Below are 15,389 nucleotides of genomic sequence, written 5' to 3'. Positions count from 1 at the left end.
TAAGGCAGATTGGATGCGGACCGATACTACGAGCATGTGTAAAAGGCGCCTCCGATCACCAAGCCGTCATACGCAGCAGATTGTGGTGTCCGAATAGCAATCTGCTGCCCTGTGCCAGACGGAGGACGGGGTCAGAAAACCGGACGTCTGACCACCCTAATTGAACGGAGTCAAAAAAGAAAACGGTCTGGCTGGCAACGGTGCCGCTATTTGGGCCGGGGTCCCCTTAATGGTGGCAATGCGGGTATGTAACAAATAAATGTGGCGCTAGGCATCGTTTTCCACCAAATCTGGCGTTCTCGCTCTAATTGGGAAGAAACAGCTGGTTCCTGATAATTGCCTGCTGAGTGATACCCCACACCTCAAGCATGGCAGCTCCAATAATAATATAAAGGCCATTAACGAGGGGGTCACTTATATATATTTAACCCCCCTCAACACACACATGAGGGTTTCCACGCATTCACATTAAAACAGTAACCAAATAACCACCATGGAAGACGTTTATTGCCAGGCCTAGCAGCTGAAGAAACCGCACTGATAACGCCCGAGGCCGCACCCATCCATAACTGCCTAATTACAACTATGCTGAAGTCGCGCCAAAAAAACTGAAATCTCTGCCCACAACAAACATGGGCGGGCCGCGCGTGATACGTCACTGCCTAGCGACCGCAACCATGGTGACGCGTCTCTGTGCTCTGCCGTAAACCCGTCGCACATTGGACGTCACGCGTAGCTATGGCAACCATTGGTGCAACTAATCGAGCGCGTGGTGAATGGGCAAGTTCATACACAGGAGATGGTTACCGGCTCAGTGCTAATGAGGTAACTTACCGTCACTGACCTACCTTAGAAGCTCCGGGTGTGATAGGTGTGTGGTGGAGTTCAGGACGAGCTGACTCTTATCATATGCGTGATTTATGGAAATGCTGATGCATGTAGAGTCTCCAACCAGCGGCTGGCAGGCATGCTGGGCATTGTAGTTTTGCAATAGCTGGAGAACTACAGCTTTTGAGATCCCTGTGTGTAATTATATATATATATATATATATATATATATATATATATATATATATATATATACACATACATATACACACACACACACACACATATACATAGATATATACACACACACACACACACACACACACACACATACATATATATACACTCACCTAAAGCATTATTAGGAACACCTGTTCTATTTCTCCTTTGCCTTCAGAACTGCCTTAATTCAACAACAGATGTTCAACTGCATTGATTCCACAAGGTGCTGATAGCTTTCTTTAGAAATGTTGGCCCATATTGATAGGATAGCATCTTGCAGTTGATGGAGATTTGAGGGATGCACATCCAGGGCACGAAGCTCCCGTTCCACCACATCCCAAAGATGCTCTATTGGGTTGAGATCTGGTGACTGTGGGGGCCATTTTAGTACAGTGAACTCATTGTCATGTTCAAGAAACCAATTTGAAATGATTCGAGCTTTGTGACATGGTGCATTATCCTGCTGGAAGTAGCCATCAGAGGATGGATACATGTTCTCATTCTGTTAACGCCAAATTCGGACTCTACCATTTGATTGTCTCAACAGAAATCGAGACTCATCAGACCAGGCAACATTTTTCCAGTCTTCAACAGTCCAATTTTGGTGAGCTCGTGCAAATTGTAGCCTCTTTTTCCTATTTGTAGTGGAGATGAGTGGTACCCGGTGGGGTCTTCTGCTGTTGTAGCCCATCCGCCTCAAGGTTGTGCGTGTTGTGGCTTCACAAATGCTTTGCTGCATACCTCGGTTGTAACGAGTGGTTATTTCAGTCAACGTTGCTCTTCTATCAGCTTGAATCAGTCGGCCCATTCTCCTCTGACCTCTAGCATCCACAAGGCATTTTTGCCCACAGGACTGCCGCATACTGGATGTTTTTCCCTTTTCACACCATTCTTTGTAAACCCTAGATATGGTTGTGCGTGAAAATCCCAGTAACTGAGCAGATTGTGAAATACTCAGACCGGCCCGTCTGGCACCAACAACCATGCCACGCTCAAAATTGCTTAAATCACCTTTCTTTCCCATTCTGACATTCAGTTTGGAGTTCAGGAGATTGTCTTGACCAGGACCACCCCCCTAAATGCATTGAAGCAACTGCCATGTGATTGGTTGACTAGATAATTGCATTAATGAGAAATAGAACAGGTGTTCCTAATAATTCTTTAGGCGAGTGTGTATATATATATATATATATATATATATATATATATATATACACACATACACACACACATACACACACACACACACACACACATTAGTGGTGTAACTAAAAATGATCGGGCCCCACACCACATTTTTGAATGCCCTCCCCCCCAAGTAACTTCTTCTCAACTCCCACTCCTGAGGCTAGGCCCAGTTGGTCCTAATTGGTCGGCCTGGATTCAGTTTTTTGCTCTGAAGAGAACACCACGGGCCGCTATTCTAACCATCATTGAAGGGGGCACAGAGCTGAACCAGTGTGGGAGGTCAGACGTCCACCGATCACAAAGCGAGGACATATCCTAGAGTAATAATACTTTAAAGTGACCCTCCTGTTCAAGAAAAAAAAATCCCCATTAACTAGGGATCACACAGATCACTTACCTGGTGACCTCCTTTTCATCTTTTTAGCGGCAGATCTGCTAATTCCAAGGTCCTCTTCTATCATCCAAGATGGCCACACCACTTCTCAGACTGCCTGAGGTACACTGTGCATTTGGTAGCCCAAGACACTTTCTGCTGCCCTCCGATTGGTCAGCACTGCTCATGTGAACAGCGCTGGCCAATCCAAGAGCAGGGCTGGACAAGCAGGAAGGGTCTTACACAGTGTACATCAGGTAGTCTGAGAAGTGGTGCAGCCATCTTGGATGATAGAAAAGGAGTCTAGGAATTGGTGGATCTGCACCAATCCTCAGGGCCTATCCTCAGGATAGGGCATCAATATCTGATTGGCGGGGGTCCAACACCCGACACTCCCGCTGATTATCTGTTTGGCCAGGAGGCAGCACTCCATTCGAAAGCCATTTCTTCGTGTTTGCACTACGCCTTTAGATGGGCCAATTATCGGGAACGAGCGTTCCCAGGAACCGTTTAATCCACCTTTACTGTTGCTTATATCACTCCAGAGATTGTCATCACTCATATCAGTTTTGGTTCCCAATGGGACTCACAGTTTCATTTCTTTATCTACTGGGGCCAACTAAGCTGTCAGTATTTTATGGAGTAGTGGAGGACAACCATGGGGAGAACATACCAATGCTGTGCAGATGTTGTTCATGGTCAGATTTGAACCCAGGGGGCCGCAGTGATGCAAGTTGTGAGGGCTACCACCCCTTTGTGCGGCCTTGACGTCAACTACGTCGAGCTCACGAGATACGGTATGGTCACTGGTTACCAAGGCGTGACGTTACGCCCTCCTGGAGGAGCAGGTAACGTCAGCTTGGTACAATTTTCACAGACTTCTCCTGTCCACACGGGCACAGAGAGGCAACAAGCTGAGAGAGCCTTTTCAATGCCCCATTGAAACAGCGCATTCTCCGCCTGGGAAGACTGCCACCAGTTCCTTGTTTGATATAAGCCCGGTCCGCAGGATTATATAGGGTAAGAAACCAACCCGCGGTAGTGTATTGCTAGGCCGAAACACGGATGTGAGGATTTGTGATCGAGATACAAGACGGCACAAGATTAAATTATATATTTAATCACCTTAAGGGCACACTAGATAACAATATACACACAAGGATATATACAGTGGTCTGAGGTTACAAATACAGGTGGTATGGTACAAACAGGGTTAAGCAGAACAAAAGTCAGTTTACCAGCTGGATGAGTCCTTTTGGGTTGTGATGAGTTCTTTGCTGTATTCACATGGAGGTCAGTGATGTTAGCAGGTTGCAGGTCCCTCTAAACACATGGCATGATGTGCCCCTCCTATAGAGAAAAGACACGCCCGCTTGCTGGCACGAGCCTTTTGACCTGTAGCCGTCCCCTCCCCTCCCGGCCTCTGGGAGGGGTCCACTACCCCTGTTCTGGGGCTGGCAACAAATGAGCCACAAAACCGATTAGGGCTCATAGCTCCAGACCAGAATGTCGCAGGGAGGTGGTTCTGGGACCAATGGATCCGCCTGGGTTACGGCTACCAGCAGAGTCCAAGCATGGTACCGTTATTTAGTTTCTGTGGGGAGATATGTATATCTCCTCTCCCTGGCACCCAACCTCCAACCTATGACCATGGGCATGTTCGTTTTTGCCACAGGATTGCATAAATATATTTGACTTATGTCTGGGATGGCAAGGCGATTCATAATTCCTTATGAACCGCCAGTTCCATGATGTCTGGGGGGAAATGATAGATCTGGGCAATGGCTAAGACCCCCTACAGAGAGGTTTTCCTGTAGGATTAGCTGGCCTCCGTACTGGCTGGTTGAGGTGTGAATTCGTACGCATGTGGCCTCCTTGAAGCCAGAACCCCTGTGGAGTTCACTACATCCGCTATCTGACAAGCAGATTGTTGGAGTGAGAACTTATTTTGCATGCACACTGACAAAGGTGAATCAGATGAAAATCATGGCTGCCATTAAATAATGATCCATATTCCTTACACCTCCCTTTTTAGAGGGCGCAAGGGGGAAGCACCTTCCTGTGTTCCCCTGTGCTCCCATCCGCACCCTCTCCTTGCCGGGATAGCCCGTTGATGTTCCCGTGGTCACGGCCCTTCTTGTGGCGAATGGTCAAGTGAATACTGCTGGAGCGCGATGCTCCAGCGTAGCAGCCTTCCATTCATCCCTTATACTGTGTTTAACCAGCTGAGGGGATTGTGGTCTGTCTCCACAGTGAAGCGGCGCCCAAATAAATACAGCTGCAACCATTGCAGTGCCCAGACAATGGCCAGGCACTCCTTCTCCATTGTGGAGTATGCCACCTCCCTCGGCAGGAGCTTCCGACTCAGGTACAGAACCGGGTGTTCCTGGCCCGTAGTGTCGACCTGGCTGAGCACGGCACCGAGGCCAAAATCGCTGGCGTCGGTCTGTACTATAAACAGCCGTGTGAAGTTGGCTGCTTGTAGTATAGGGAAGCTCGAGAGGGTGGCCTTCAGCGCCCGGAAGGCTGTCTCGCAGTAGTTTGTCCAATCGACTGCGAAGGGCAGCTTCTTCTTGGAGAGGTCCGTTAGGGGCTTCGCCAGGCTACTATAGTGGGGAACGAACCTCCTATAGTACCCGGCGGTGCCCAGAAAGGAATTCACCTTTTTCTTGGTCCTGGGGGTGGGCCAGGATGCGATAGCATCCACTTTCCCGGGCTCTGGTTTCGGGGTCCCCCTGCCTAGCCGGCGCCCCAGGTAGAGGACCTCGCTCATGCCCAGCTTGCGCTTCTCCGGCTTTATGGTCAAGCCTGCCTGGTGGATCCGCCCGAGCACCTGCTTTAGGTGCTGTAGGTGATCCTCCCATGTGGGACTGAAGACGGCAATGTCATCCAGGTACGCGGCCTCGTACTCTTCAAGTCCCTTAAGCAGCGTGTTGACCATCCGCTGAAAAGTGGCAGGGGCATTCTTTATGCCGAACGGCATCACCGTGGATTCGTACAATCCAAAGGGGGTGATAAAGGCAGAGTGTTCCCGCGCCTCACGGGCATCTGCCAATACCCCCGGCTCAGATCCATGATGGTCAGGTACTGGGCCCCGGCCAACTGAGTAGGTCATCGGTGCGTGGCATTGGGTACGGATCGGTGACCGAGACAGCGTTGAGTCCCCTGTAGTCCACGCAGAACCGGGTGGTCCGGTCCTTCTTTGAGACGAGGACCACAAGCGATGCCCAAGCGCTGTTAAATGCCTGGATGACCCCCAGTTTCAGCATCTCGTCAATCTCCTGGCGCATGTGCTGCTGCACCTCCAAGGAAATCCGATATGCTGAATGCGGGATTGGGGGGGTGATCCCTGGTGTCCACATGATGGACGGCCAACTCGGTCCTTCCGGGCTTGTTGCTGAACAACTTCCAGAAGGGCTGAAGGGTGGACCATAACTGGGACCGTTGGTCCTTTAAAAGCTGTTGGCCCACCTCCACATCCTGAATGGACCCACCCGCCTTCACCTGGGCGAGCATGTCCAGGAGGGTTTCCTCCTCCCCCTCTTCTGGAAGGTTGCAGACAGGGAGGGCACATGCCCTCATCATGTTCACATGGAAGGCCTTTCACCTTCCCCGGGCGTGGTCCAGGGTGACCAGGTATGTCACGGCGTTGAGGCGCTGATGCACGAGGTACAGGCCTTCCCAGGCCGCCTGAAGCTTGTCCTGAGGTATGGGGACCAGTACCTATACCTTCTGACCCACCTGGTAGGTCCTCTCGCAAGCGTTCTGGTCGTACCACCGCTTCTGGTCGGCCTGGGCCCGCTCCATATTATTGTGCACCAGCTGCGACAAGGCCTGCATCTTGTTTCGGAAGCGCATGACATACTCGATGACCGACACTCTAGGGGTGGCTACATCTCCCTTCCAGGCCTCTTTCACCAGATCCAGGGGCCCCCGCACACGTTGCCCGTACAGGAGCTCGAAGGGGGAGAACCCCGTGGAGGCCTGTGGGACATCTCGGTAGGCAAACAGCAGATGTGGGAGGTACCGCTCCCAGTCACGCCCATGGGAGTCGACCAACATGTTAAGCATCTGCTTTAAGGTGCCATTAAACCATTCGCACAGGCCGTTGGTCTGTGGGTGGTACGGGCTGGTCACCAGATGTTGCATCTGGGTTTGCCTACAGAGGGACTCCATCAATTGCGACATGAACTGGGTCCCCCGGTTGGTGAGCATTTCCTGGGGAAAGCCCACTCTGGAGAAAATCTCCAGCAAGGCGGTGGCCATCTTGGTGGCCCGTATGGAGGACAAGGCTGCCGCCTCCAGGTGCACTGCGCCTGCACAGCCGCTCTCCATTCATTTCTATGGGGCCGCCGAAAATAGCTGGGCCCCTCATCTGGACTGCGTCCTCCCCGCCACCATTCATAGCATTGGCTATCTCCTTACCTTTGCTTCCTGTGATACTGGCCATCATTGCAATTGATGGTCACTGCCACAGACTGCAACCTGATGCACACCTTATTGTATTTGCACTCAGACTGTCTAGTGTTGAGCTGATCTTAAGACTCCAGCGGCAAAAGCTACTGCTAGTAGTCTTTAGTGTCTGGGAGTATGGGTCCCACACTCACACACACTAGTATCTCGATCCCACTTTGCTGCCACCAATATGTGTGGGATACCACCCCTCGTGCCCGCTTGACGTCAACTACGTCGAGCTCACGAGATACGGTATGGTCATTGGTTACCAAGGCGCCCTCCTGGAGGAGCAGGTAAGGTGAGTCTTGGTACAGTTTTCACAGACTCCTCCTGTCCACACGGGCACAGAGAGGCAACAAGCTGAGAGAACCTTTCACTGCTCCAGTGAAAGCGCATTCTCAGCCCGGGAGATATAAGCCCAGTCCGTTAACGGGATTATATAGGGTAATATTGCTAGGCCGAAACACGGACGTGGGGATTTGTGATCGAGATACCAGACAGCACAAAATTAAATTATATATTTAATCGCCTTAAGGCAGGGCTCGACAAATCCCATGGCGACTAGGAATTTTGTCCTGGCGCCTGGGTATTTGCCCCTGCTTGAAAATAGGCCCAGCACACCAGCAGCCGGGCGCAGCCACTGGAGGGTTAGGACCACGAGCAAAATGAACTTTTTTTTTTTTTTAATCACTTGCGCCCAGGCTAGGACTGCCACCCTGCCCGGACCCCTCAGCGTTCGGCTCCATCATGGTTTGGTCGCTATCTCTCGCCGTCTATCGGCGCCGTGCGTCATCTCCAGGGCAGTTAAAAATGGCGAAGCCTTTAACGGAGCCCGGCCGATACTTATGTGATAACTGTCCGGCAGACATCAGAGCCCGTGTCCCGGTGAGAGAGGCTCGGCGGGGGAAGAGGAGTTAGTGCAGGGGAGGCAGAGCGGGAGCACAGGTAGCGGCGCTGCACTCGCTGACAAGTGGAGGGAAGATAATCAGCCCATCATCCTCCTGTATACAGCAGGAGACATGATTGGGCAGCGCAACATCCCAGGGCACCAAGTGCTGCCAGGTCCCTGCACGGCCGGCTCTGCGGCGGTAAATGATGCGCTCTGCGCTTATCCGCCAGGCTCAAAGTTTGTAATGTCTGCCTGCTACAGCCAAGTTGGCCTTGAGCACGGCCATGAACCCAGCGGGGAGCTGCATACCTGCTGCCGTCATTAGGCCGGAGCTCCTGCTAGCCACAACTGGTGGCCATTCCTGCACCGTGCTCCATCCCTGCAGTTACCATTCGGCCATTTCTTAGTTCTTTCCCTTTTTAGGAAAGCTGGGTGACAGCCTGTATACCACACAGAAAGCCGGGTGGCAGCTCCTAGTAGAGCTGTGTGGTATACAGGCTGTCTGTCACCCAGCTTTCCTGGTCTCCTGAAGAGAATATATCTCAGTATAGGAACATTTAGATACGTTATCATATGATTTACCCATTCAGGAGTCTTGGAAAGCTGGGTTGCAGCTCCTATGAGAACTAAGACTCCTGAATGGCCAAATCATCTGATGACTTCTCTATATGTTCCCATACTGAGATATATTCTCCTCAGGAAAGCTGGGTGACAGGCTGTATACCACACAGGTCTCCAGGAAAGCTGGGTGACAGGCTGTATACCACACAGGTCTCCAAGGAGCGGCCATAAGACTCCTGAATGGCTAAATCCTCTGATAACTTCTCTATATGTTCCCGTACTGAGATTTGTTCTCCTCAGGACTAGGAGACCAGGAAAGCTTGGTGACAATCCAGGAGAGAGCTGGAAGGCCCCTCAGTATTCCTAGGGTAATTCCAATGGAAATATTTTCCACAGAGGATTACCTGTTGTGGATTTATATCAGACTCTACATGTAGTGTGTGGATTTGCTGTGGAATTCAGCCTCGATCAGTTACACGTGGTGAAATCATATATGACCACGGTGCGGATTTGAAATGTGCACAGTAGGTTCATTTCCGTGTGGATTTCATGAAGTGTGAGGATTTTTGGTATTTGCTGCAATACGCTGTGGATTTCATAGTTGCAGTTCTGTGAGATAAATGATGAGCCCGGACCAAACATCCTGGAGAAGGGATCTCAGTTCTGTCAGCTGCAGCGCAGGGATTATACACACAGTGACGTCACAGCGCAGGGATTATACACACAGTGACGTCACAGCGCAGGGATTATACATACAGTGACGTCACAGCGCAGGGATTATACACACAGTGACGTCACAGCGCAGGGATTATACACACAGTGACGTCACAGCGCAGGGATTATACACACAGTGACGTCACAGCGCAGGGATTATACACACAGTGACGTCACAGCGCAGGGATTATACATACAGTGACGTCACAGCGCAGGGATTATACATACAGTGACGTCACAGTACACTGATAAACAATGAAGAGATGCAGCACACAGTGACATCACAGTACACTGATAAACAATGAAGAGATGTGGCACACAGTGACATCACAGTACAATGATAAACACTGAGGAGATGCGGCACACAGTGACATCACAGTACACTGATAAACACTGAAGAGATGCGGCACACAGTGACATCACAGTACACTGATAAACACTGAGGAGATGCGGCACACAGTGACATCACAGTACACTGATAAACACTGAGGAGATGCGGCACACAGTGACATCACAGTACACTGATAAACACTGAAGAGATGCGGCACACAGTGACGTCACAGTACAATGATAAACACTGAGGAGATGCGGCACACAGTGACATCACAGTACACTGATAAACAATGAGGAGATGCGGCACACAGTGACGTCACAGTACAATGATAAACACTGAGGAGATGCGGCACACAGTGACGTCACAGTACACTGATAAACAATGAGGAGATGCGGCACACAGTGACGTCACAGTACAATGATAAACACTGAGGAGATGCGGCACACAGTGACGTCACAGTACACTGATAAACACTGAGGAGATGCGGCACACAGTGACGTCACAGTACACTGATAAACACTGAAGAGATGCGGCACACAGTGACATCACAGTACTCTGATAAACACTGAGGAGATGCGGCACACAGTGACGTCACAGTACAATGATAAACACTGAGGAGATGCGGCACACAGTGACGTCACAGTACACTGATAAACACTGAAGAGATGCGGCACACAGTGACGTCACAGTACACTGATAAACACTGAAGAGATGCGGCACACAGTGACGTCACAGTACACTGATAAACACTGAGGAGATGCGGCACACAGTGACATCACAGTACACTGATAAACACTGAAGAGATGCGGCACACAGTGACATCACAGTACACTGATAAACACTGAAGAGATGCGGCACACAGTGACATCACAGTACTCTGATAAACACTGAAGAGATGCGGCACACAGTGACATCACAGCACACTGATAGTAAACAAACAATGCCCATGTTGTTTGGTTCTAGACTTCTTTATATGTTAATTTAAGAGGTGTTATTTTTGTCGCTGAAAATAAGGCTTTATAAAAGGTAAAAAAAAAAAAAAAACGGCTCCTAACTTTTTTAGCTGGCTCCTAGATTCCAAGGAAATTTGTCAAGCCCTGCCTTAAGGGCACACTAGATAACACAACATACACACAAGGATATATACAGTGATCTGAGATTACAAAAACAGGTGGTATGGTACGGTCCCGATTATCACGCTACCCCCCTTTCTTAACAGGAGGATTGCACTACCACTGAATGCTATTACATCAGTCGTTTGCCTTCACCATGCTTCCGTGGCATTACCCCCTTCTACAAGCAATCCGTTAACGGGCGAATCACGAAGTATATTTGCTTGCTATAATTCAACTACACCACGACACTAGATACATTGGTTTCCTTCACAGGTGGGCCGTGGCAACAGTCGGTACCGTGAGTGCCTTGTACTCTTCATCTAGTGGTATATGGATACTGCCACTGGATTCTGTGGCTACTTCCATATTGTATCCTTCCTTTTTCTTCCGGTGCTGGTTGGGGGCGCAAATATGTCAACCTTTGTTCTCTCAGTGGGGTCACCCAGCAATAACTCAGGCTTTGCGATGGCGTAATTGCCATAGCTGATCAGCACCTATCTTTGGGTGCGCTCTACTAGGTAGCTTAGTCCCTGCGGCACTCGTCTACCACTAGATTACCGTTATAAGCGGGACTGGGGTGCTAATAGTTGTTGCTGTGATTCCATCTGTGCTACCTCTCTTCAGATATGAGTACTGTCTACGTCACCTCAAGCCGATGGTGGTCATTCATTTCACTGCTCATTCCGTGGGTCGACTACGTGTCTCCCCACGCCAGGCAGAGCGGGTGTCTGTCACGCCTTGCCACTGCTGCTAGGGGTTTCGTTCCTGGAACGGAACACCCTTTTCATTTCCTGTCCCTCCTCGAGCTGGATGGCTGACCACCTTCCCCTTCGGTCTAGCTGACCAGTAGCCATGGGTTGTACGGCTATGGAATCCCATCTCTATCTTTTCCACATGACCAGGGTTTCCCGTGTAGGGTGAGGGTGTTGGACATCGTAATCGCACTCCACCAGGCAAGAGTATTTCTCTCATCTTGTTTATCTGCCCTTCCAGGCAGGGTTTCCACATTGTCAATATATGGTCACTTACGGGACTTCCCATCACTGGTGATGCTCACATCGGCTTTACTTCTACTTTTCTCCAAGGTATTGGTTCTTTGGCCTGCAGTTGGGCATGCCTGGCTCAGGAATTTTTTTCTCTGTGGTTTCTCAAGCAGCTTCTCTCGCTAGAAGTCTCACCATAAGCCTCTACGGCTCTAGGGGCATTGGTCTACCAATTTACCACTTCCTAAGGGACGTTCTCTTAACCAGAGAAGGATCCTGCGGACCTGGATTTTGGTTCTGCTTCCACAGTTGCGGCCAGGAGCCGGCTTCGTCGACCTGTGGATAGTTTGGAGGCGTTTCAGTGGGTAACAGGTCCTCCCTCTGGGACGTCTTCTCCTCTTTATTTCTAGGAAAGCGGTTTTCGGAGTTGATAGCGCCTTCTTGTACGTACATTTTTATTTTCTCATTAGCATAAGGCAGTGCTCCGCCCAATATCTTCTTTCTTTGCAAAAGGTAGTTGCCGCTTTCCAAGTCATCTCAGACATGGGTTTCTCTTCTTTCTCCCTCGCATTATAGAAAGCAGGCTCTCCATCAGCCATGTGATTTGGCCTCTGAGGTTTGCTGGTCCATAACTAGCGCTTTCCGCCGTACAGACTTTTACCTCGTCTTTTCCGGGAGGTCCTTGTCAAAGCTGACGGCCTCCAAAGGGATGTTCTCCAGATATATCTGTTTGACAGTTGCTCGGGCATTCCGCTCCTAGGGCAAGGCACCGTATAGCGGAGTTATGCCCTACCCGACGAGCAGTCGGCGCTTCTCGGGGTCATCTACTCCATGCATTAGCTTTCCAGTCGTAGAAGGCGTGTCTTGGTCTTCTTGACACACGTTCACCAAGTTTTACCGGGTGCCTTCCTAGGCATCGGCGGATGCTGCTCCGGGCAGCAAGGTCTTGCAGGAGGCAGTGGATTACGCATCCTCAAAGGCGTTTCTCTACATGGGCGTGTGATTTGTTTCCCTCCCCGTGGACTGCTTTAGGACGTCCCACGGTCCCGTTTCCCCCAATGATACGAGCAAAATTTTTGTGAACTCACCTAATAAAATCTCTTTCTCGCTTAGTTCATTGGGGGACACAGCTCCCACCCAGTGGTTCTGTTTGCCGCAAATGATGGCGGTTGGTGGGCCAGTATGGTCCTCAGCTCTGGCTCGGTCCGACAGACATTTGTCAGTTATTGGTTGTTTACCGTATTTTTTTTTTTCTCCTACTCCTATTGCTTAGGCACAAACTAATATGCTCTCTCCAGGCTGGAGGGGGTATAGCCGTCAGGGGAGGAGTTATCACTTTTCAGCCTAGTGTCGCCTCCTAGTGGCAGCAAGCAGCTATGCCCACGGTCCTGTGTCCCCCAATGAACTAAGCGAGAAAGAGATTTTACAGGTGAGTTCACAAAAATAGTTCCCAGTCATTGGGAGAACATACCATATTAGTGAGCTGTTATTGACATCTGCTATATTTACTCTTTTGAGACTTTCCATTTCCAGTTTTGTTCTATAAACTGGAAATATCCTACTGGTTTACTCCTAAGTGTTTTCAGATCTATGTCTTGACCTGATCCTGGTCAGGTATCTACCCAACGGGTCCCCTGATGAGCCCAACTATGTATGGGTGAAACGCGTCGGGATGATGACGTGATAAACTAACACGGCATGTTTTTGCTAGAATATCAATTTTACAGCTATCTATAATCAGGCTCGGTTTACGGTAGTGATATACAAACTTTGACTCTTATTTATTTCATCAATTTATTATTTTCTGTGTATATTATTATTTATTTTTGTGAGAGTATATTGAGCTACTAATCGTTATAGTGGCATTTTTTCAGTTAGCATATACTAGCTGTTAGCTTTTCCCCTATTCAGGGCCATCCTAGGGCGCTCAGGAGGTTCCTGATACGGGATCCCCCTTATCGGGGCAGCCATTCGGTTCTTAGGCAGGGCATTATAGAGTTAGGGCCAGTTTGAGGGTCAGAGCCCATAGGATATTATATTTGGCCCGCACCTGCCTATCCGTGTCCTTAAGTGCACAGGATTGACTCATTTAAATCAATATTTTTTTCTTTCATTGTTTTCTATATGTTATCACTAGGGTTATTTTTTTATTTTAATGGTATATAATAAAGGCTATGTTTTAGGGGTGGTAGTCTGTGACTGCTGACAATTATATATACCACCTGCCATAATATTATACCCACAGACGGGTTTCTGTCTGAACTGGGAGTCCTGCCTTATTCCTCAAAAAGACGCTAGACTTTTGTCTGTGGTGTGTCGTTCCTCTGGTACTCCGTCCTGATCGGAAGGAATGAACTGGTAACTGGAAGTTGTCACTCCCCTTGTCAATATGGTGGAACTGCTTGGTAAAAAAGTGTAGCATTATTTTTGGAGTATAAAGTACATTTAAGGTGGAGAACAAGCACACAGTGGGCCTCATGCCTTTCCAAGTATTCTAGGTTCTAGTGAATGTGTCGGCCATTGCTTTGTGAACTTAGAAGATCGCTGATACTGGTTCTCATTAATGAGACCCAGTCGGTGTATGGAAACTTATATTCAGGCAATGCTGCATGGGGAAAAAAAGCACACAAATTAGGCTACGTTCACACTTTAGTTTTTAATTCCGCTATTGATATCCGTCATAGGATCTCCATAGCGTAAGAAAACGCTTCAGTTTTGTCCGTATTCATTGCCAATGGGGACAAAACTGAACTGAACGAAATGCACCAAGATGCATTCCGTTCCGTTTGGTTGCGCTCCCATCGCTGAAAGAATAACGCTACAAGCTGCAAGCAGTGTTTTTCTATCTGCGATGTGGTGCGGAACAAAACGGATCCGTCCTGACACACAATGTAAGTCAATAGGGACGGATCCATCTTCTCTGACACAATAGAAAACGGATCCGTCCCCCATTGACTTTCAATGGTATTCATGACAGATCCTTCATGGCTACAGAAGACATAATAAACCGGATCCGTTCATGACTGATTCATCCGGTTGTATTATTGTAACAGAAGCATTTTTGCAGATCCATGACGGATCCGCAAAAAACGCTAATGTGAAAGTAGCCTTAGCTTGCATCAGCCAAACCAAAGACAGAGCTGACAAGAGCTAGTTTGCTCCAATTTCGTAGAAACATGGCTGCCCCTATAGCACTGCACTGTACGTAGGGTCTCCACAAAAGTTTTGAAGAAGAAGCTATAAAGTCTTTGGTCTTTATAATACTTATGTTCTATCAAACGCAGATCCTTGTAGAGGAGAAGACATGTCAGAAACCCATAATGATGCTAAGTCTCAAGAAGAAGACAGTCAAGAAAGGCTATTGGAAAATCTGGAGCTGGATGATGTTGAAGGAATTGTAGAGCCGGTCAGAGAAGATGAGACAAATCAAGAGGGAATTGAGGAGGAACCAGATGGTCATAATATCCCTGAGGATGTAAATGGGAGAGACGCCTTGGTGGGATCAGATCGTCTCCTAGGCCCTGATGAACAAGAATTACATTGGGGATCAGAAGAAGATCTGGAAAGTCAGCAGTGGTCTGACGGCTCCAGCTACAAAGGACACATGGCCATGGATCTGAAGAGAGGCTTTGGGGAGTTTAAATGGGCCAATGGAGAGGTTGGTATAGGCATCAAACACAAGAAAGTTCTCTATTAGCTTAGTAAAGTGGAATATAACATGGACCTT

The 15,389-nt window shown here is 48.9% G+C and overlaps 1 protein-coding gene across 1 annotated transcript in view; it reads left to right on the top strand.

Moving 5' to 3' along the window:
- Positions 1 to 766: 766 nt before the first annotated feature.
- ANKMY1 (ankyrin repeat and MYND domain containing 1) overlaps positions 767 to 15,389 on the top strand; it is a 64,487-nt gene continuing 49,864 nt past the window's right edge. The window contains exons 1-2 of the mRNA XM_040427861.1: positions 767 to 825; positions 14,947 to 15,320. Coding sequence (XP_040283795.1) covers positions 14,967 to 15,320 — 354 coding nt within the window. The 5' untranslated portion in view covers positions 767 to 825; positions 14,947 to 14,966. The remainder of the gene's footprint in view (positions 826 to 14,946; positions 15,321 to 15,389) is intronic.

The sequence above is a fragment of the Bufo bufo genome, chromosome 4, assembly GCF_905171765.1.
Source record: "Bufo bufo chromosome 4, aBufBuf1.1, whole genome shotgun sequence".
In the NCBI taxonomy this organism is placed as follows: Eukaryota; Metazoa; Chordata; class Amphibia; order Anura; family Bufonidae; genus Bufo; species Bufo bufo.
This window is presented reverse-complemented; position numbering and strand designations above follow the sequence as displayed.